The sequence below is a fragment of the Phyllobates terribilis genome, unplaced genomic scaffold (assembly GCF_046119375.1).
Source record: "Phyllobates terribilis strain yellow unplaced genomic scaffold, ASM4611937v1 Scaffold_5__5_contigs__length_657084704, whole genome shotgun sequence".
Classification (NCBI taxonomy): domain Eukaryota; kingdom Metazoa; phylum Chordata; class Amphibia; order Anura; family Dendrobatidae; genus Phyllobates; species Phyllobates terribilis.
Window position 1 is genome coordinate 639,111,833 of NW_027362765.1, and position 22,370 is coordinate 639,134,202.

Sequence of the window (22,370 nt, forward strand, 5' to 3'; positions counted from 1 at the left end):
TGGAGTCCAAAGAATGCAACTTGTTTTGCTTCCTTCCTGTGATGCTCATCTTTTCAGACAAGCAAAAGAACATAATATATATATATATATATATTGTGTGGGGAGATATCGGGCGATTAGGTCAGAAATTTATGAAATAGGACAAAAGTGAATGGAGTGGACAAATTATGGACTTTGTTAATATTTAGAATTTTTTTCTCTTGTCAATGGGTAACCAATGAAGGTTTTGGCAAAGGGAGATGCAGAGAAGTAATGAGGCGAGAGGTGGATTAACCAAGCAGCAGAGTAAAGGCCCCGTCACACTAAGCGATATCGCTAGCGAGATCGCTGCTGTGTCACGGTTTTGGTGACTCACCAGCGACCTCACCAGCGATGTCGCTACGTGTGACACTTTGCAGCGATCAGGCCCCTGCTGTGAGGTCGCTGATCGTTGCAAAGTGTCCTGGACCATTTTTTGGTCGTTGGCCTCCCGCTGGCCAGCACACATCGCTGTGTGTGACCAGCGGGACCAACGATCTGGCTGGTAACTATGGTAAACATCGGGTTACTAGGGGCACGCGCGCACTTAGTAACCCGCTGTTTACCATAGATACCACTCTGCTACGGTGAGCGGAGGCTCCAGCGCACCGTAGCAGAGTGGTATCCATGGTAAACAGCGGGTTACTAGGGGCACACGCGCACTTAGTAACCCGATATTTACCATAGTTACCAGCCTGCTCCTGCTTAAGCAGCAGGCTGGTAACGGGAGCAGGACATCGTGGAACGATTCTTTCCACGATATCGCTGCTCCCCTCATCGCTGGTGAGCCTGCCTGTTTGACAGCTCACCAGCGATGTATTAGCGACGCAGCAACGATCCCTGACAGGTCGTATCGTTGTCGGGATCGCTGCTGCATCGCTTAGTGTGACGGGGCCTTTAAAGTTACATTAGAGGGGCGCATACACAGTAGATAAGTCATCAAAACTGTACAACCAGAAGGCATTCTGATAGATGATGTTGGGGGAAATCGGGAGGTGAAGTTGAAGTTCAAACGGTCAATCCTTTTATTTTCAGGCGGATAAGCATCTGACAGAGCTTTCAGGCTTGTGGGTTTCTCACCTCTGCCTATTACAAAGCACATGAATGCCCTCCTTGGCATGTATGGATGGGGGGAATTGCTTGTTCGGCATCAGCTCTTAGACTACATTCACACATGTTGATTTTTTTCAGCCTCACAAATCTGCCGCAAAACCCAACTCTGGCAGTTACATAGTTACATAGTTTATAAGGCCGAAAAAAGACAAGCGTCCATCCAGTTCAGCCTATTTCTTGTGCACTGCAGCTATTCCGCAGCGTTGATCCAGGGGAAGGCAACAAAAAACCATGAGGTATAGGCCAATTTACATCACTGAGGAAAAATTCACTTCCCGACACCAATCTGGCAGTAAGATTAAATCCCTGAATTAATTAACTAAGCATAAGATGTAATTTTATTGTTCTCAAGAAAGGCGTCCAGGCCTCTCTTGAACTCTTTAAGTGAGTTGGACATCACCACTTCCTCTCCCTGAGAGTTCCAGAGTCTCATGGCTCTGACCGTAAAGAATCCCCTTCTATGCTGGTGCAGGAACCTCCTTTCCTCCAGACGCATAGTGTGCCCCCTCGTCTTTGTCACCATCCTTGGTATAAACAGGTCATGGGAGAGATCTCTATACTGCCCCCTGATGTATTTATACATGTTTATGAGGTCTCCCCTAAGCCTTCTCTTTTCCAATGTAAATAGGCCTAATTTTGACAACCTCTCTGGGTATTCTAGTCCCACCATTCCCTTTATTACCTTAGTCGCCCTCCTTTGTACCCTCTCTAGCTCCAATATGTCTTTCCTGAGCACCGGAGCCCAGAACTGTGCACAATATTCTAAGTGCGGCCTTACCAGCGCTTTATACAGAGGAAGAACAATGTTCTCATCATATGCCCCTATTCCTCTTCTGATGCATGCCATGACTCTATTTGCCTTCGCAGCTGCTGCCTGACACTGGGCACTCCAATTTAATTTGCTGTTAACCAAGACGCCCAGGTCCTTCTCCATGTCAGATTTCCCCAACGGTTTCCCATTTAATATGTATGGGTGACTGCTGTTTTTCTTTCCCATGTGCATGACCTTACATTTATCGGCATTGAACCCCATTTGCCATTTTTTGGCCCAACTCCCCAATTTATCTAAATCCTCCTGTAGCTGTGCCCTGTCCTCATCTGTATTAACTACTTTACAAAGTTTAGTATCATCTGCAAATATTGCTATTTTACTATGCAACCCTTCCACTAGATCATTAATAAATATATTAAATAATATAGGGCCCAAGACAGACCCTTGAGGCACCCCGCTAGTAACCCTGACACACCCTGAGCTTACTCCATTGATAACCACCCTCTGCTTTCTATCACTCAGCCAGCTATTTACCCACTTGCACACATTATCCCCCAGACCAAGCATTCTCATTTTATATACCAACCTTTTGTGTGGCACGGTATCAAACGCTTTGGAGAAGTCAAGGTATACAACATCCACTGACTCTCCCCGGTCCAGCTGTGAGCTCACCTCCTCGTAGAAGGCGATCAGGTTTGTTTGGCAGGAGCGATCCCTCATGAATCCATGTTGATATGGAGTTAGACAGTTATTATCATTAAGATATTCTACAATAGCATCTCTAAGAAATCCTTCAAACAATTTACCCACAACAGACGTTAAGCTGACTGGTCTATAGTTCCCAGGGTCACTTTTAGACCCCTTTTTGAATATTGGTACCACATTTGCTTGGCGCCAGTCTAGTGGGACAGTCCCTGTCCATAAAGAGTGCTTGAATATAAGATACAGCGGCCTGTCTATCACATTACTTAATTCTTTTAGTACCCGGGGGTGTATGTCATCTGGGCCTGGTGACTTGTCTATTTTGATATTATTTAGGCGTTTCTGAACTTCCCCCTGGGTTAGGTGGGTGATATTTAGCGGAGGATTTACTTTATCACTCTGCATTTCCTCCGATAAATTGTTTTCTTTTGTGAAAACAGTGGAGAAGAAGCTATTGAGTAGGTTTGCTTTACCCTCATCGCCCTCTATGATTTTACCCAGGTTATTTTTCAATGGGCCAACTCCATCAGTTTTAATCCTTTTACTGTTTATATAGTTAAAGAACAGTTTGGGATTTGTTTTACTTTCCTTGGCAATTAGTCTCTCTGTCTCCTCTTTTGCTATTCTTATTTGTTTCTTACAGATTTTGTTTTTTTCCCTATAAGATATTAGCGCTTCCTCGCTGCCTTCTTGTTTAAGTTTACCGAAAGCCCTTTTTTTGTTTTTCATTGCCCTCTTGACTTCCTTATTTAGCCACATTGGCTTCCTCCTATTCCTAGCCCTTTTATTCCCATAAGGTATGTACCTTCTACAGTGACTATGTAGGACTGTTTTGAAAATTTCCCATTTTCTATCCGTGCTCCTATTACTAAAGATACTATCCCAGTCTATAAGGTGAAGGGCATCTCTTAGCTGATCAAACTTTGCCCTCCTAAAGTTCAGTGTTTTTGTGACTCCCTTGCTGGGCACCCTACTGAAGCACATGTGGAATTGTATAATGTTGTGGTCACTATTTCCCAGGTGCCCCCCGACCTGCACCTCAGTTATTCTGTCTGGCCTGTTAGTTAATATTAAGTCTAAAAGGGCCGTCCCTCTAGTTGGTTCCTGCACAAGTTGTGACAAATAATTGTCTTTGATAATTGACAGAAACCTGTTTCCTTTCTGAGATCTACAGCTTTCGGTTTCCCAGTCTATATCGGGGTAGTTGAAGTCCCCCATAATAAGCACCTCATTATTTTTTGCTACTTCGTCTATTTGTCTCATTAATAGACTTTCCGTGGCTTCTGCTATATTTGGTGGTTTATAACAGACTCCTATGATAATTTTATTATTGTTTTTTGCCCCATGTATCTCCACCCATAAGGACTCGACCTCCTCATTTCCCTCCCATACATCCTCCCGTATTGTAGGCTTTAGACACGTCTTTACATATAGACAGATTCCACCCCCTTTCCGACTTCTTCGATCCCTTCTAAACAGACTGTAACCCTGTAAGTTAACTGCCCAGTCATAGCTTTCATCTAACCATGTCTCGGTTATTCCCACTATGTCATAGTTACCTGTAGATATTTCTGCTTCCAGTTCATCCATCTTGTTTGTCAGGCTCCTGGCATTTGCTAGCACGCAGTTTACACGATTTTGTTTTGTTCCAATCTTCTCCCTGTGGATTGTATTAGAAATTTTCTTACCTCCCTTCCAAGTATCTTGTCTTGGACCTTCTTTGTCGCACTTCATATCTTTCATTAGTATGTTCTCTGGTTGCATGATCGTGTCCGGCGTTTTTCTTCCCATCCCCTCTTCTTCTAGTTTAACGCCCTCCTGATGAGTGTTGCGAGTCTCCTGGCGAATGTGTGTTTCCCGGGTTTGTTGAGGTGTAGTCCGTCTCTGGCAAGGAGTCCGTCATAGAGGTAATTCACACCGTGGTCCAGGAATCCAAATCCTTGTTGTCTGCACCATCGTCTCAGCCAGTTGTTCACCTCAAGGATCCTGTTCCATCTCCTGACGCCATGCCCGTCTACTGGAAGGATAGAAGAAAAAACTACCTGCGCATCCAGTTCTTTTACTTTCTTCCCCAATGCTTCAAAGTCCTTGCAGATTGTCGGTAGGTCCTTCTTTGCCGTGTCATTGGTGCCAACATGTATCAGAAGAAATGGGTGGACATCCTTGGAACTGATGAGCTTCGGTATCTCGGTAACATCCTTGATCTTCGCCCCTGGGAGGCAGCATACTTCTCTTGCGGTTATGTCCGGTCTGCAGATAGCTGCTTCTGTTCCTCTCAGTAGTGAGTCTCCCACCACCACCACTCTTCTTCCCTTCTTGGCTGTCCCTTTTCTTGTCGCTTCTGGGTGTTTCTGGGTGCTCTTTCCTTTTTTGCTTGCTGGTAGTTCCTCATCCTTAGGTGTGCCATCTTCGTCCTCCACTAGTCCTTGGAATCTGTTTCTCAGTTGTGTGGTTGGTGGTGTCTCCATGGTCTTCTTGCTTCTTTTGGTCACTTGCCTCCACTTGTCTGCCTCTGGAGGTTCTCTGATGCAGGAAATCAGCTGCGTCAAAAAACGCAGTTTTTGGTGCTTTTTTAATGCGTTTTTTCAGCGTTTTTATTTACGGTCCTTCCGTCTTTATTCATGTATGTAAAGTTCTGTGAAAAAAAAAATTCTGGTTTTGGCATAGTGGGGGAGGTGAATTGTTCAGGAATAGTTTAGACACTGGCCAAATGCATTGCGTTTGTATGACACTATTTACTTTCACACTTTGGGGTCTGCCATTCAGTTACATAGGCATTGTTCAATTTCACACCTCCCTGGGCCACAGGTATTGTTCAATCTCACACATAGCTCAGCTAATGTTTACACTTTGCACATCACTAATTTAATTAAACTCTCCTAATACAAACAACCATCTCAGTGACCAAGACAAGATGGTAAAATCACAAAAATAAATGAGTTTTGCATACTGCTCTACTTGCTTATTTTCACTAAAAACGCAGCAAAACCTGATAGCTATGTTCACACATCATGTTTTTTTTAGCCGTTTTTCACTACCCATTACTTCCAATGGGTAAAAAGAACTGAAAGAAGTGACATGCTCTATTTTCCAAAAACCCAACCAAAGCACAAAATATGCAACAAAAAAAGCAAGATGTGTGAACAATTCTGGTTTCTCATAGACTTTGGTAGTACTGCAAAACGCAGCTGAAAATTTTGCATAAAAGTCTGCAGCAAAAAAAACGCTGAAAAACCCAACATGTGTGAACATACCCTTATTTGTATGGCTAGCTTTAAACATATCTGATGTGATGTATATCTCTAGATCAACTTGTGGCCCTTCTTCAAAGAGGAACCTGTGTACTACAGGTTATGTACTGAAGATAATATACAGCACTTCCTGCAGATGGAGAAAAATCAGAGCCCGCTTACTGAGAGAATATTGAACATCACCTTGGAAATCATCTACCTGCTGACCGGAGAGGTGAGGGGTTGTGGGATTTGTCATTATTATTGCTTTTAAAGCACCACTCCAGCTTTTTTTCTTTTTCTTTTTTATTCCAGTGCTGGAGTGGTGCAAGAAATCTAAGTTCTCTGACCCTAGTCTTATACTTACCAGCTGCCGTCTTCAGTTCTTCCTGTCCCAATCCGCCATCTTGTAACTGCAAGTTCTGATTAGCAGCTCTCTCAATATATCTTGTACACAGAAAGCTGCCAATCAGTGGTGTGGGCAGGGTTATACAGGGCTCAGCTTCTCAGCTCTGCCAGAACTCAGCAGAGAATATGTGACTCAATCACAACGGCTACACTCAGTAAGCCAAGTGATGCATCGCTGGAATCAGGGTCTCTTTCCCAATCTCATCCTACTGACAGATTCCCTTTATTTAAAGCAGTGATCATTGTGTGTTTTTGAAAGTAATTATTTCTTAAAAAAATTTTTTGCAGGATTATGGACCTGTATGCAATGAAAATATGATACCCAGAAGTAATTCCTGTGTATTTCAAGGGTACAGAAGTTTACAGGGCTTCATTTCGGAGATGCCACCTAACTCATCAGTACAAGAGAGAAGCAGGGAACAGAAGATCTTGGACCTCACCAACAAGATCATTGCACTGCTGACTGGAGAGGTGAGCGCTGCTGGGAATACTGGGACGTTACATAGTACCACAAGGGACATGTCTAAACAATGACAATGTGTGTGTCAGGTTGCTGTAAGATGTCAGGACGTCACTGTCTATTTCTCTATGGAGGAGTGGGAGTATTTGGAAGGACACAAGGATTTGTACAAGGGTGTGATCACATCACAAGGTAAGAAGAGCTCATTTTGCCTTTTTTGAATGAAGGGTTGTTTATTCGTACTCCCATGACAGCACCACGAGAGAGAGGATCCGCCCATCAAGGACAGGAAACCTACAGGTTAAAAAGGGCGGCACCTCTCTCCCGCCTCAGTTTAGGTTTCCGAGGCCCACCTTCAGGTAACTATTTCTGTCCTGGAAGGACTAGGTTGGTTTTTAAGTCTGGAAAAATCTATATTGACTCCATTAAAAGCTCAACAGTTTCTGGGGGTCATTTTAGATTCTGAAAGACAATTCTGCTATTTATCAGAAGAAAAGATTGGAAAAATCCAGGGCTTGGTAAGATATTGTATGGATAAACCGTCTATGACACTCTGTAAGGCCATGTCATTATTAGGGACCTTGACCTCGAGTTTTTCCGCGGTGCGTTGGTCCCAACTTCACTCAAGGCCACTTCAATGGGACATATTATATAACGATTCAATCCTAGATGGACATCTAGACCGGGAGTTTACCTTGGCCCCTCGCTCCTTACAATCCCTTTGTTGGTGGTTTGTACACACTAATCTTTCTAGGGGTCCCTTGGGAATGTAAGCCTACTGCAGTCTTGACTACAGATGCAAGTGCTACAGGTTGGGGAGCTCATTTTGAAGGTAACTTAGTTCAGGGGACCTGGTCAGAGAATGAGGTGCAGTTTTCCTCAAATGTTAAGGAATTTTTGGCCGTGCATTATGCGTTCAACAAGTTCCTTGTATATTTACAGGGCCAGGATGTCCGTATACTCTCGGACAATCAAGTCTCGGTAGCTTATATAAATCACCAAGGGGGAACCCGTTCAAGAGACTTAATGAAAATAGCGGTCAGACTTCTTCAGAATGCAGAGGATCATTGTCTCTCCCTTTCTGCTGTTCATCTAAGAGGGAAAGAAAACGTTACAGCAGATTTTCTCAGTCGTACTTCCATAAAAGAAGGAGAATGGTCCTTGAACCCTCAGATATTCTCCAGGATTGTGGCAATGTGGGGTCTTCCAACAGTGGATTTATTTGCGACAAAATCCAATCGGAAGGTGACAACATTTTGTTCCCTAAACCCCAGGGAAAATCCCCTGGCAGTGGACGCCTTCATGATTCCCTGGGAATTGCCTTTGGCGTATGCACTTCCTCCCATGATCCTGCTTCCATCAGTCATAAGGAAAATCAGGGCAGACAAAGCCAGAATAATTCTCATATGCCCCTTTTGGCCCAAAAGACCGTGGTTCCCTTGTCTCCGGAGAATGTCCATAACAGACCCCTGGGTCCTTACGGAGATTCCGGGCCTTCTCACTCAGGGTCCAGTTTCCCATCCTCCAGCCTCAAATCTCCATTTAACGGCATGGAATTTGAAAGGGAGCTATTAACCAACAAAGGTTTCTCCTCAGATGTAGTGAATACTCTCCTATGTAGCAGGAAACCCGTTACTACCCGCATTTATGCTAGGACCTGGAGAAAGTTTCTGTCCTTTTCAAATATTAAACCAGAGGATGGGCCCCCTATTGGGAAAATACTAGAGTTTCTGCAGCGGGGTTTAGAACAGGGCCTTACCACGAGTACATTGAAGGTACAAGTTTCGGCCTTGGGAGCTTTGTTTTCTTCCGATATAGCGGCTAATTATTGGGTAGCGCGATTTATAAAAGCTTCCTTTAGGTGTAGACCTATTATTAAAACTAAATCCTCTCCCTGGGATTTAAACCTAGTCCTAAATGCGTTGATTGACCCTCCCTTCGAGTCCCTGGATTTAGCCCCCCATAAAATTATTCTTCTCAAAACAGCCCTGTTAGTTGCCCTGACTTCAGCGAGTAGAGTAAGTAACATACAGGCTCTCTCTATATCCCCACCATTTACTCAAATTCTAGACGATAGAATTATATTAAAACCTAACCCAGCCTTTCTTCCAAAGGTAGTCTCTCGGTTCCATAGGACTCAGGAGATTAGTCTTCCAACTTTTTGTTTTCCCCCTAAAAATCAAAAAGAGGAGAAACTACACACTTTGGATGTTAGGAGGTGTGTGCTTAAATACCTGGAGGTTTCACACAGTTTTAGAAAAGATAGTTCCCTATTCATATGCCATCAGGGGGCTAGGAAAGGTTATAAAGCCTCAAAATCTACAATTGCGAGATGGATTAGAGAGGCCCTCGCCTACTCTTCAGGGGAGAAGGAAGTACCAGAAGGGTTGAGAGCTCATTCCACCAGAGCAGTAGCAACCTCCTGGGCGAAGACAGGGGTTTCCATTGAAGACATATGTAAGGCTGCCACCTGGTCTTCTCCCTCCACCTTCTATAGGCATTATAGATTGGATTTGGGTGACTCTTCTGATCTCACCTTTGGGAGAAGGGTGCTTCAAGCTGTGGTCCCTCCCTAGTCTCCTTTCGTCTCTGTAATTCTCTCGTGGTGCTGTCATGGGAGTACGAATAAAGCCTTAGTTACTTACCGGTAACGGGATTTTTCGGAGCCCATGACAGCACCCTTATATTCCCTCCCTACACTGGTGTTTTTCGCACTCCCGTAGAATTAATTTCCTTTTTTGCATCCTCGGGGGAAGTTGCTTAAAGTAATTGGCTTAAAATGAATTTGTTTGTTGTAATTAACCTTGGCGGTCCTCTCATGCTCTGTTAACTAAACTCAGGCGGGAGAGAGGTGCCGCCCTTTTTAACCTGTAGGTTTCCTGTCCTTGATGGGCGGATCCTCTCTCTCGTGGTGCTGTCATGGGCTCCGAAAAATCCTGTTACCGGTAAGTAACTAAGGATTTTTTTCCCCTTTGCTTTAAGAAGTTGTCCACTACTTTTCCATAGGATACGGCATCAATGTTTGATCGGCTGGGGTCCCACACCTGGCACCCCGCCGATCAGCTGTTACCGCCGCCCGGAAGTACTTACTTGCAGTGCTTGGCTGTCTAGCTGTAGTGGCCGCCGCGGGATATTGTACATCCGCCTCCTATTCAATTCATTTGCCACCGGCACAGTTAACAGCTGATCGGTGGGAGTGCCAGGTGCGGGACCCCGGCTGATCAAACATTGATGCCCTATCCTACAAATAGGGCATCAATGGAAAAGTAGTGGACAACTTCTTTAATTTAAAATGTTATGGCAGTCTGCTTCCCATTTTCCATTCTTTGTCATTGGGTGATAATTTAGTTCATTGGTTGATAGAAAACTTTTTGTATAGTTTAAAACAGGCACACCATTACAATTATGGATTAACAAGAGAAAACGCCTAAAAAAAGAACTAAGTGTAAAACTTGTTTGGAAATATAAATCATCTTTATTAATACTGGATCATGCATTATGGTTCTACATTTACCCCTTTTCTTTAACATTTCCCATCCCTCGGTTGAACTTGGTGGACATTTGTCTTTTTTCCACCGTTTTAACTATATAACTATAGAATACACTTTTTACAAATACATGAATAAAAAACACACAGGAAGAACGAAAAAAACGGATTAATGTACAATACAGGAATAAACAAATAGCAACTTGTTGATCTGTGAAAGGTTCAGCCATATAGTAACATAAAATATCAGATCAGGTAGAGGTTAAAATGTCAGTAACAGGAAAAATAATACTCAATTGCCCTAGGAAATCAAATACATGAGAAATGCATACCGCTATGCCATGCAAACAAACCATTGCATAGTAAGTAGTCAATCACTTGATTCTATGTTCACCCACTAAACATATTCAAGTCATATTTTACTCTGCTCACAAAAAGTTAGGGATATTTGACTTTCAGGCGAAATTTATGGAAAACGTAAAAAATTCATGCTACAATGATATTTTATTATGAAGTAGGGCATTTAAGTAGAAGCATGCAGTGGTGATTTCCTCATCTCAAACAATTTATTGAAACAAAACAAAAGCCAACAACAGTGGTGGGTATACCCCAACAAAATATGTCAATGTCTCAATAATGTGTCATATGGCCTTGAGCATCAATTACAGCTTGACAATGACGTCTCATGCTATTCACAAGTACAGATATTGTCTGCTGAGGCATGACATCCAACTTTTCTTGAAAGGCAGCCTCAGGTCATTGAGGTTCTGGGGTACAGAGTTACGAGCCTCTACACGGCGACTAAGCTGATCACATAGGTTATCTATGGGTTTCGGGTCTGGAGAAAATGCTGGCCACTCCATTTGAGGTACCCTAGTCTACAGCAGCCATTCCCTAATGATGCGACCATGATGAGCTGGAGCATTGTCGTCCATGAAGATGAAATTAGGCCTGTGTTGTTCATGCAGAGGAACAATGACTGGATTAATGATGTTATTCAAGTAGTAGGGGCTTGTCATTGTACCATTCACAAAGTTTAGGGCAATTCTGTATTGACTAGACACATCTGCCCACACTGTAACACCATCACCCACCACCAAAGGCTCTTCTGGTGACAACTGTGGATGATGCATAGCGCTCTCCTTGACGTCTCCAACATCGTTGGCAGCTATCATTTTAATCAGTCAACAGTACTGAGGCCCACTGGTCCCTTGTCCAGTGTAGATGCTCCCTTGCCCATGGTGGTGTGGTCAGGTACCCTTACAGGTTGTCTAGCACGCAGACCACGTTGATGTAAACGATTCCGGATAGTCTGATGTGACACTTGGGTGCCTCTCTCCTCTCTTCAATGTGCCTGGAGTTGTCTGGCATTCATCATCTGGTTCCGAAGAGCATTGTTCACAATGAAGCATTTTTCAATGTGAGATATGGCCAGAGGACGTCCACTTCTCTTCCTTTGTCTACGTGCACACGATCAGTATTTGGTCAGTATTTTACCTCAGTATCTGTAAGCAAAAACCAGGAGTGGGTGATAAATACAGAAGTGGTGACGTGTTTCTATTATACTTTTCCTCTGATTGTTCCTCACCTGGTGTTGGCTTACAAATACTGAGGTAAAATACTGACCAATTACTGATAGTGTGACTGTAGCCTTTCTGTGACTCTTCCAGTCTCTGTTGCAACCTGCTGATAACATTCTGTGACGCTCTAACCTCAGTGGCCTCCACCATCTGAGAACATCCTGCTTGAAGCCTTGCAATGGCGAGGTACAGTTGATCACTTAAGTGTCATCTTGGTCTCACAATGTCAAAATGTGAACAGCATAATGTGGAGGACTGTTTAACCCCTTCACCCCCAGATTTTGCATTTTCGTTTTTTGCTCCCCTTCTTTCCAGAGCCATAACTTTTTTTTTTTTTTTACTTTTCTGTCACTATAGCCGTATGAGGAATTGTTTATTGCGGGATAAGTTGAACTTTTGAATGACACCATTGATTTTACCATATAGTGTACTGGATAACGGGGGAAAAAAAGTGCGGTGAAATTGCAAAAAATTTGCAATTGCACAATTTTTTTTTTTAATTAACCGTGTTTACTAAATGCTGAAACTGATCTGCCATTATGATTCTCCAGGTCATTATGAGTACACAGATGCCAAACATGTTTAGGTTCTTTTTTATTTAAGTGGTGAAAAAAATTCCAAAGTTTGTAAGGAAAAAAAAAAGTGTCACCATTTCCCGAGACCCGTAACGTCTCCATTTTTGTGATCTGGGGCTGAAAGAGGACTTATTTTTGCGCCGAGCTGATGTTTTTATTAATAGCATTTTGGAGTAGATACGCCTTTTTGATCACCTGTTATTGCATTTCATTGCAATGTTGTGGCAGCCATAGAAACCTTAATTCTGGCATTTCAATTTTTTTTCTCATTACGCCATTTAATTTACTTTATATTTTAACCCCTTTACCCCCGAGGGTGGTTTGCACGTTAATGACCTGGCCAATTTTTACAAATCTGACCACTTTATGAACTAATACACTTCAACGGATCCCGCTGATTCTGAGATTGGTTTTTCGTGACATATTTTTCTTCATAATAGTGGTAAAATTTCTTTTGATATCACTTGTGTTTATTTCTGAAAAAATCAGAAATTTGGCGAAAATTTTGAAAACTTCGCAATTTTCAAAATTTGAATTTTTATGCCCTTCAATCAGAGAGAAATACACAAAATAGTTAATAAATAACATTTCCCACATGTCTACTTTACATCAGCACAATTTTGAAATTAAAAGCTTTTTTTTTTATTAGTGCGCTATAAGGGTTAAAAGTTGACAGCGATTTCTCATTTTTTACAACAAAATTTACAAAACAATTTTTTTTTAAGGACCACATCACATTTAAAGTCACTTTAAGGGGCCTTTATGACATAAAATACCCAAAAGAGCCACCATTTTAAAAACTGCACCCCTCAAGGTGCTCAAAACCACATTCAATAAGTTCATCAACCCTTCAGGTGTTTCACAGGAATTAATCGAACGTGAAAGGAAAAAATTAGCATTTAACTTTTTTCACTAAAATACGTCAGAAATTAATTTAGTAGTGTATGGAAGTATGGTACCTTCTGAAGCATTCTTTCATGCACAGGCCAGGTTTGTCGGGGCAGGTGTCACATTGATAAATGGCATCCTTGCGTATTCCCCTTTTGTAACACACTCGGCACCTCTTTTGTGACTTACCTTTTTTCCGCTGTGAAGGACCACCCCTGGGAAATGCTGGCCTGGTACAATTCGTGGTCCTTCAGTTCCGGAAGTGCTGGGGCCCGCTCCGTCACCACTGCCAAATATCAGGGTCTTGATAACTACCCCCTGGAAATGAAGATAAAACGTAGAAGTCTGGCCTGCACATTGTGACAGAAGGAAAGCGTTGTGCATTGCCATCTGTACGATGTGCATGGCCAGCTTCTTTTACCACACCTTGGCCTTTCTCAAAGGACGTACCACTGGAGGACTTGATCAGAGAGATCAACTCTCCCCATGTACTTGTACCCCACGACACAGTCTGGTTTGACGACCTATGTAGTGGAACCTTGTACATTGCTGAGGGTGCTGCCATCACCATGTATGGTGGTCAAAAAAGGACATCCCTCTTGTCCTTGTACTTGACCACAAGCAGGTGGAAGCTACATTGGGCTCTGCTCTCACCCCTTCTGAGCAGCTGCCCAATTAGCGTCTTTGAGAGGCCTCTCTGATTTTTGCAGACAGTACCGCAGGGTGCGGTACCTCGCGCAGAGAGCGACTTGAAGAGTGGGATACTTGTAAAGAAAAGTTATCAACGTAGAGGTGTTAACCTTTATCCAGCAGTGGGTGCACCAAATCCCACACAATTTTCCCACTCACTCCCAGAACGGGGGCATTCAGGGGGTTCAGTCCAGGAGTCCTTCCCTTCGTAAACTCAAAACTTGTGAGTGTACCCTGAGGTACTCTCACACAGTTTATACAGCTTGATTCCGTATCTGGTTCTCTTACTGGGCAGGTACTGCCCGAATCCAAGCCGCCCCTTAAAAGTGATTAAGGACTCATCCACTCATCACCTTGCATTATTGTTGTAATGCAAGAACTTGTGGATGTCCTCAAAAAGTGTCCGGATCATAGCCATGCGGAACACTGGATTGTTATACAAAACGTCAACACTCCAGTATTGTCGAAGTTCTGGCTTCTTCAGGATCCCCATATAAAGGACCAGGCCCCAAAACGTCATCATTTCTACTGTGTCTATATGAAACAAGTTAGAAAATGATGAAGAAGTGTTTTGTTCCAAAAATTGATGAGCATACAAATTAGTTTGGCCCACCATGAGGTTTACAAAATACTCAGAAAAGACTTTGAAACACTAGTTCTGTGAGGCCGGTGGTGTTAAACTTGATTCCTGATTCCGCCACGAAATCAATGGCTCATAATTTTCGGGGGTTCGAGTTCCATATGGGGTCAGTAGTGGGGGTTGCTGGTTCATCTTCTCTCCTTGGGCGACTGCGTGGCGGTCCAGCAGCACCTGAGGAGGATGAAGTCGGAAAAATAAAGAAATGTGGGATCCTCTCCCTCGCTGTCAGTGTCGGAGGCAAGAAAAACGTATGCCTCCTCCGCTGAATAGCGAGTTTGGGATGAGCGGGACATTTTTTGTTATGTATGTTTTGAGTGTGTGTCAGTGTGCTTGGTGTGAACTTTTTTTTTTTTCTGAAAAAAAAAAGTTAAAACCGTAGATGGTGCAAACAGTGAGCACGAGTGCAGATCTGTGAACTATGTCACCGATCAGCGCTCGACGGCTGCTGGATGTGCGCACGAATGTGGTGCAAAGGTGGGGGAGGAGTGTAAAACGGCGAGCACGAGTGCGGATCAGTGATCTGTGGTCACTGATCAGCGCTCGGCCGCTGCAGGAAGCATGAAAAAAGTGGACAAAAGTCGAGCGATCAAGTATTGATCAAGTAATGATCAGCACTTGGTGGCAGAAAGGCGGACGGGGAAGGGGGGAGAGCAAGGGAGAGGGGGATTGGGGTGGTTGAGTAGGGATCAAAAATGCTACTTACAGTTGTGGTCTGTCAGATATCGTCTGGAGCAGGAGCGGCGATTGTGGTGATACAGGCTTCTGTGGCATCGGAGGCCCAGCACGGCACGCAATCGGACAGCGTGACCGCCCTCTACAAAAAAAAAAGTTTAGTGGAAAAAAAAAGTGTAGAGTAGCGTGCACGAGTGCTGATCGGTGATTTGCGTCACCGATCAACTCTCGGCGGCTGCTAGATGCGGGAACGGAGGTGGTGCACAGCTGGGGGGGGGAGAAAAAATGGACCGTGACAAAAAAAAGTGCTGGAAAACAGCGAGCACGGACGTTGATCAGTGACTTAGTCACTTGTCAACGCTCGTCCGCACGAAAAAAAAAACTGGGGGGTGGGAAGGGGAGTAAAAAGGTGGTGGAGGAGGGAGAGGGGGATTGGGGGTGGATGAGGGGAGATCAGAGATGGACTTGCTAAAGTTTTCTCTGTTCTTCTTTCAGGCTCTGGAGCAGGATCAGCTGCAGGAGCAGGCTCTGTAGCAGGATCAGCAGCGGGAGCAGCTTACCAGCAGGAGACCGGAGCAGTCGATCAGCGATGTGAGCAGCGACCGGAGCAGGTAAGAGATGGTCTTGTGGTGTCACAGAGGCTTCTGTGGCACCACAAGGTCCAGCACACTTGCAATCAAAAGTGTAACCGCTCTGTACAAATCGTCACCAAGTGTGAGGAGCTGCAGTGGGGTGATAGGGTTTTGACAGGCAGGTCACAGGCCGGTCACCTCCCAGTCAGGCACTCTGATTTGAGCGATCGATGTCATCATCGATTGCTCCAATCAAAGCTGGCAGGGGCCTGGACAGACACTACAGGGGGTCACAGGGAGGTGACAGGCAGGTCACAAGCCAGTCACCGCCCTGTGACTGCCCGGTCACCTCGCGGTCAGCGCTCCAAAGTGTTCTTAGGAGATTTACAATGACAGGCACGGGGGTCTTCGGCAGATCCCCGGCTATCATGACAACCCATTGGCGCCCTGCGATTAAGTAACAGAGGCGCCAATGGGTGGGTCTTGTGACACATTTCTGCCTGACGCATGTTAAATGCCGCTGTCAGAGATTGATACATTTCTGCCTGACGCATGTTAAATGCCGCTGTCAGAGATTGATAGCAGCATTTAACTTGAAAACCGTGGGTGGATCGCGAATCAACCCACTGCTGTTAGATGCGCATGACAGCTGATCAAATCAGCTGTCATGTGCAAGGAAATATGCAAGCTCAGCACCGGAGCTCACATCAAAGGCAGGGACACGACCAATGACGGACCTATACGTCATCGGTCGTGAAGCAGTTAAATACCAATTCTAATTGAACTTAAAAATGTATTGGCCGATTCATGGATCAAACACCTGTTAGCAATTTTGCCATTAAAGGGGTTGTCACGTCCAAATCGATAAGTCTGCAGTCACTCTGTGTGACTGCAGACTTCTGAATCTCCCAAGCGCGCACACTGTGCGCTGCGGGGATTTGCCGGTTTCTGAGCCCAGACCAGAGGGTATGTGTGAGTTTTACATACTCCCGACGAGAGTCCGTCCAGTGGGCGTGGCCTTGCTCCATACACTAGTATTGAGCAAGGCCACGCCCCGACTTAAGACTCTGCTATCCAGTGGGTGTGGCCGACTAGAGGGCACAGCCTCTCTCCATACAAGTGTATGGAGTGAGGCTGCGCCCACTGGACAGGCTCTGGCCGGGAATATGTAATGCATACATACCGGCTCAGAAACCCGCAAATCTCCGCAGCACACAGTGCATGCACTGGGGGGGATTCATAAGTCTGTAGTCACGCAGATTGACTGCAGACTTATCTTTTTGGACCGGACACCCCCTTTACGCTCCTTATTAGAGAACAGCAAGTTGTTCAAAAAGTATTGAAACATTAAACTTTTGCATGCACATGTTCAGAGACGCTCACATTAAGTTCACCTGAAAAGGTTAGAGTGCATTTTAGGTTTATCCTGAAATTTCGTCCGAAAGCCAAATATCCCTAACTTTTTGTGAGTAGTGTACCAGCGACTTTATCCGATGAATGTCAAACACTAGTAAGAGCATGAAGGTTCATAAAATAGGAAACCAAATGCATCTTAAACACCTTGGAGATCCTGCTATTTTTTCCCCATTTTTTTGGGCTTTGACTGTAGTATTGTGGTCTATTGCATAATAATCGATATTCTATGAAGCGCAGCCGAATGCTGGGCTTAATAGGTGTGCAAACAAGGCCTAAGCCGCCAGGCAATGAATCGATGCCCCACTATCAAGAGTGATGGGTAACAGAAAGGACGCACACATTGTTTTCAACTTCAGTTGTGACAGCAGCATTTAAAAAATTAAATTTAGCTAGCTCCAATAGCATTGTTTACTTTTAAGTGCTGTCTGTACAACACAGCCAGCATCTTTGCTGTTTTGACCGGTCAGTGTGTTACGCTCGCGCCCGGACTGACTGGTGTGAGCGTGATTAGTGATCCCACTGTACCATGAACCGAGGAGTGCCTGGAGGGGCGTAACTAAGTATCAACCCGGTCCGACCAAGGTCGCACGGCGGCTCAGTCGACTCCGTGAACCAGGGAGGAACCGAGCAGAGGGACCAGGTGCTACTCCAGGTCAGACCCCGGTCACATCTGTTGACCCACACCGGGGAATGCCGGAACAGGCAGGTTAGCTGGTATGCAGACAGGTGGGTACTTAGCAGGCACGGCTGGTATGACGGCAGGTGGGTACTTAGCAGGCACGGCTGGTATGTAGGCAGGTGGGTACTGGCTGGCACGGCTGGTATGCAGACAGGCGGGTGCTGACAGGCACGGCTGGAATGCAGACAGGCAGATACTGGCAGGTAAGAACGCAGGCTGGATAGGGACCAGTACAGACTGGGATACAGGAATAGAACCGCAGGAGCGGTGAACAAGCGGAGCGGAGCAAAACCGCAGGTGGGGTGAGCAAGCTGAGCGGAGCAAAACCGCAGGTGCGGTGAGCAAGCTGAGCGGAGCAAAACCGCAGGTGCGGTGAGCAAGCTGAGCGGAGCAAAACCGCAGGTGCGGTGAGCAAGCGGAGCGGAGCAAAACCGCAGGTGCGGTGAGCAAGCGGAGCGGAGCAAAACCGCAGGTGCGGTGAGCAAGCGGAGCGGAGCAAAACCGCAGGTGCGGTGAGCGAGCGGAGCAAAACCGCAGGTGCGGTGAGCGAGCGGAGCGGAGCAAAACCGCAGGTGCGGTGAGCAAGCGGAGCGGAGCAAAACCGCAGGTGCGGTAAGCAAGCGGAGCGGAGAAAACCGCAGGTGCGGTGAGCAAGCAGAGCGGAGCAAAACCGCAGGTGCGGTGAGCAAGCGGAGCGGAGCAAAACCACAGGTGCGGTGAGCAAGCGGAGCGGAGCAAAACCGCAGGTGCGGTGAGCAAGCGGAGCGGAGCAAAACCGCAGGTGCGGTGAGCAAGCGGAGCGGAGCAAAACCGCAGGTGCGGTGAGCAAGCGGAGCAGAAGGTGAAGGCAGACAGGACAGGGCTCTGTTCGCATGGAACAGACTGGAAAATACAGGAAGATGGTTAGAACACAGGAGGTAGATACGGAGGCAGGGAGAAGGGGACAAGCAGAACCAGATACACACAAGGTACTTACAATGAAGTAGCGAGTGGACACAAAACTCACGAACAGAAGTACAGAGACAACGGGTTGGAGTTAGGTGCAGGTTCAGACACTGCAGGCAAAGGGAAGGTATGGACATAGAGAGAAACAAGTAACGGGCTAGGACACTGTTCAGACAGGAACTGAACCGGGAACAAGATACAGGAACGAGCCTAGGAACTCAGCCCCCAGGGTGGCGGAAACAGACTAGAAGTCAGAGATACAGGTAGCGGCCCTGGGTACTCAGCCCCCAGGGTGGCGGAAACAGACTAGAAGTCAGAGATACAGGTAGCGGCCCTGGGTACTCAGCCCCCAGGGTGGCGGAAACAGACTAGAGTCAGGACAGGACCTGGCACCTCAGTTGCAAAAGACAAACTGAGTGAAAGTGTTGCTCAGGCACCTCCTACTGGGTGGAGGGGGTTTAAGTATCCAGTGACTCACAGCAATAGGCTGGGGACGCATTAGGACCGTGCACACAGTAGCTATAAGAAACAAGCAGAAAGCCGCGCCGACGCCCTAAGCAATCAGACAAGAGACATGGACACAGCAGGTAATGGAGCAAAGAGTGCAGCATGGACTGACAGGTAAGATTGCGGTCTTGCATGGTGGGAGGTGGTGCACCATGCAAGCACGCCGCCAGGGATGTTACACAGTGCACACATTCCTCGTACATATGTGGCGGATTTAGCCAAGAGCTTTTAGGGGTTTTTGCTTTGATGACATTCTGTGGGTTGGTAATGAATGTGATTGTTGGGGTCACATTTCTACTTTATTGGTTGTCTCACAAACTTTCAATGGAGAAAACATTTTCTCCATCTTGCTGACAGCAATTTTAGTTATTATTGAATTATTGCACTTTTTTGTTCAATCCCAACACCTTAAAGGGAACACATACAGCATTTTTATTATTATTATTATATGGTCCATTTGTAAGGTGAATAGTAGTGACCTAGGCACTTAATTCGTGAATTATTCACTCTCGTTTGATCCTTCATAGTACCATGTGATGACTTTCTGACTCATAGCATCTTAAAAAAAAAAAAAATCTGTTTCGCTGTGCAATCCGATGAAAGCCCCAATGTGACTCTGATTAGGAATTCATAGAGAAACTTGAGTTTTTCAGCTGAATGATTCTTAGAGACGGAGTCTAGCACGTGTGGTACAGCGGATGACCAAAACAGAGCCAATAATTCACATATAAAGCTCTCAGCAGATTCGCTTCACTACTATTTACCTTTCGTACTTTACAAACTGACAATACAATTAATAAAAATGTTGATGTGGAGTGCATCTTCAACTATATATATTGTTTACATGACAAATATTGTCATGTCTTCAACTTATCACAAATGTTACATACGGTGGTCTTATTTCTTCACATCATCCTTGATGGAATACAGATGCTGTAAAAAATTGTAGTCAAGCAGAGAGGCATTGGCTCCCTGTTCCTCCATTCACTCTGACAAGCCACAGGATGCTTAAGATCTGAGGTCTGCCAGAGGTCTGGGTCATGGAGGAGATGTCAGACAGTGCAAAGATGTCACCTCATCACACCACCTGTACCTGACAGCAGTGAGGAAGAAAAATAGGCCGCAGCTCCTCTTTGTGGGAGCAAGGGGAAGTGAATTTCAGTTTACTTTATTGGAAGGACATGCAGAATTTTGGTGAGTGTGATTTCTATTGTATGGGGACACAAAGGGCTAACAAATAATAGTGCCCCCACTGTGTTTCTGTATAATATATACAATTAGATTGGGCACTGTTACTTTGTGGAGCCATTAAAGAACGCACTATTACTATATGGATACACAATGGAGTTATTATTACTATATGGGGGCACTGTTGCTACACAGAGGCATCAAAAAATCCAGACAACAGAATTTATACCTGACCGTTAAGGCAGAAATACCCATTTAACCCCTTAATGATGAGTGCCATACATGTTTGACGCTCACGCAGGGGATAGACTGGAAAGAGAACCCTTGAGGCTTAGTTTGTTTTATATATATGTCAATCAGAACATTATATATATATATATATATATAATATATTATACAGTACAGACCAAAAGTTTGGACACACCTTCTCATTTAAAGATTTTTCTTTATTTTCATGACTATGAAAATTGTACATTCATACTGAAGGCATCAAGACTATGAATTAACACATGTGGAATTATACACTTAACAAAAAAGTGTGAAACAACTGAAAATATGTCTTATATTCTAGGTTCTTCAAAGTAGCCACCTTTTGCTTTGATGACTGCTTTGCACACTCTTGGCATTCTCTTGATGAGCTTCAAGAGGTAGTCACCGGAAATGGTCTTCCAACAATCTTGAAGGAGTTCCCAGAGATGCTTAGCACTTGTTGGCCCTTTTGCCTTCACTCTGCGGTCCAGCTCACCCCAAACCATCTTGATTGAGTTCAGGTCTGGTGACTATGGAGGCCAGGTCATCTGGCGTAGCACCCCATCACTCTCCCTCTTGCTCAAATAGCCCTTAGTGTGTTTGGGGTCATTGTCCTGTAGAAAAATAAAAGATGGTCCAACTAAACGCAAAACGGATTAAATAGCATACCGCTGCAAGATGCTGTGGTAGCCATGCTAGGTCAGTATGCCTACAATTTTGAATAAATCCGCAACAGTGTCATCAGCAAAGCACCATCACACCTCCTCCTCCATGTTTCACGGTGGGAACCAGACATGTAGAGTCCATCTGTTCACCTTTTCTGTGTCGCACAAAGACACGGTGGTTGGAACCAAAGATCTCAAATTTGGACTCATCAGACCAAAGCACTGATTTCCACTGGTCTAATGTCCATTCCTTGTGTTCTTTAGCCCAAACAAGTATCTTCTGCTTGTTGCCTGTCCTTAGCAGTGGTTTCCTAGCAGCTATTTTACCATGAAGGCCTGCTGCACAAAGTCTCCTCTTAACAGTTGTTGAAGAGATGTGTCTGCTGCTAGAACTCTGTGTGGCATTGACCTGGTCTCTAATCTGAGCTGCTGTTAACCTGCGATTTCTGAGGCTGGTGACTCGGATAAACTTATCCTCAGAAGCAGAGGTGACTCTTGGTCTTCCTTTTCTGGGGCGGTCCTCATGTGAGCCAGTTTCTTTGTAGTGCTTGATGGTCTTTGCAACTGCACTTGGGGACACATTCAAAGTTTGCCCAATTTTTCAGACTGACTGACCTTCATTTCTTAAAGTAATGATGCCCACTAGTTTTTCTTTACTTAGCTGCTTTTTTCTTGCCATAATACAAATTTTAACAGTCTATTCAGTAGGACTATCAGCTGTGTATCCACCTGACTTCTGCACAACACAACTGATGGTCCCAACCCCATTTATAAGGCAAGAAATCCCACTTATTAAACCTGACAGGGCACACCTGTGAAGTGAAAACCATTTCCGGTGACTACCACAGAAAAATCTTTAAATGAGAAGGTGTGTCCAAACTCTTGGTCTGTACTATATATCTATATCTATCTAT

General features: G+C 44.9%; 1 protein-coding gene across 1 annotated transcript in view; it reads left to right on the plus strand.

Annotated features, from left to right (window-relative positions):
• LOC141273816 (uncharacterized) overlaps positions 1-22,370 on the plus strand; it is a 51,075-nt gene that overhangs the window by 19,519 nt on the left and 9,186 nt on the right. The window contains exons 2-4 of the mRNA XM_073686193.1: positions 5,912-6,070; positions 6,532-6,714; positions 6,793-6,895. Coding sequence (XP_073542294.1) covers positions 5,993-6,070; positions 6,532-6,714; positions 6,793-6,895 — 364 coding nt within the window. The 5' untranslated portion in view covers positions 5,912-5,992. The remainder of the gene's footprint in view (positions 1-5,911; positions 6,071-6,531; positions 6,715-6,792; positions 6,896-22,370) is intronic.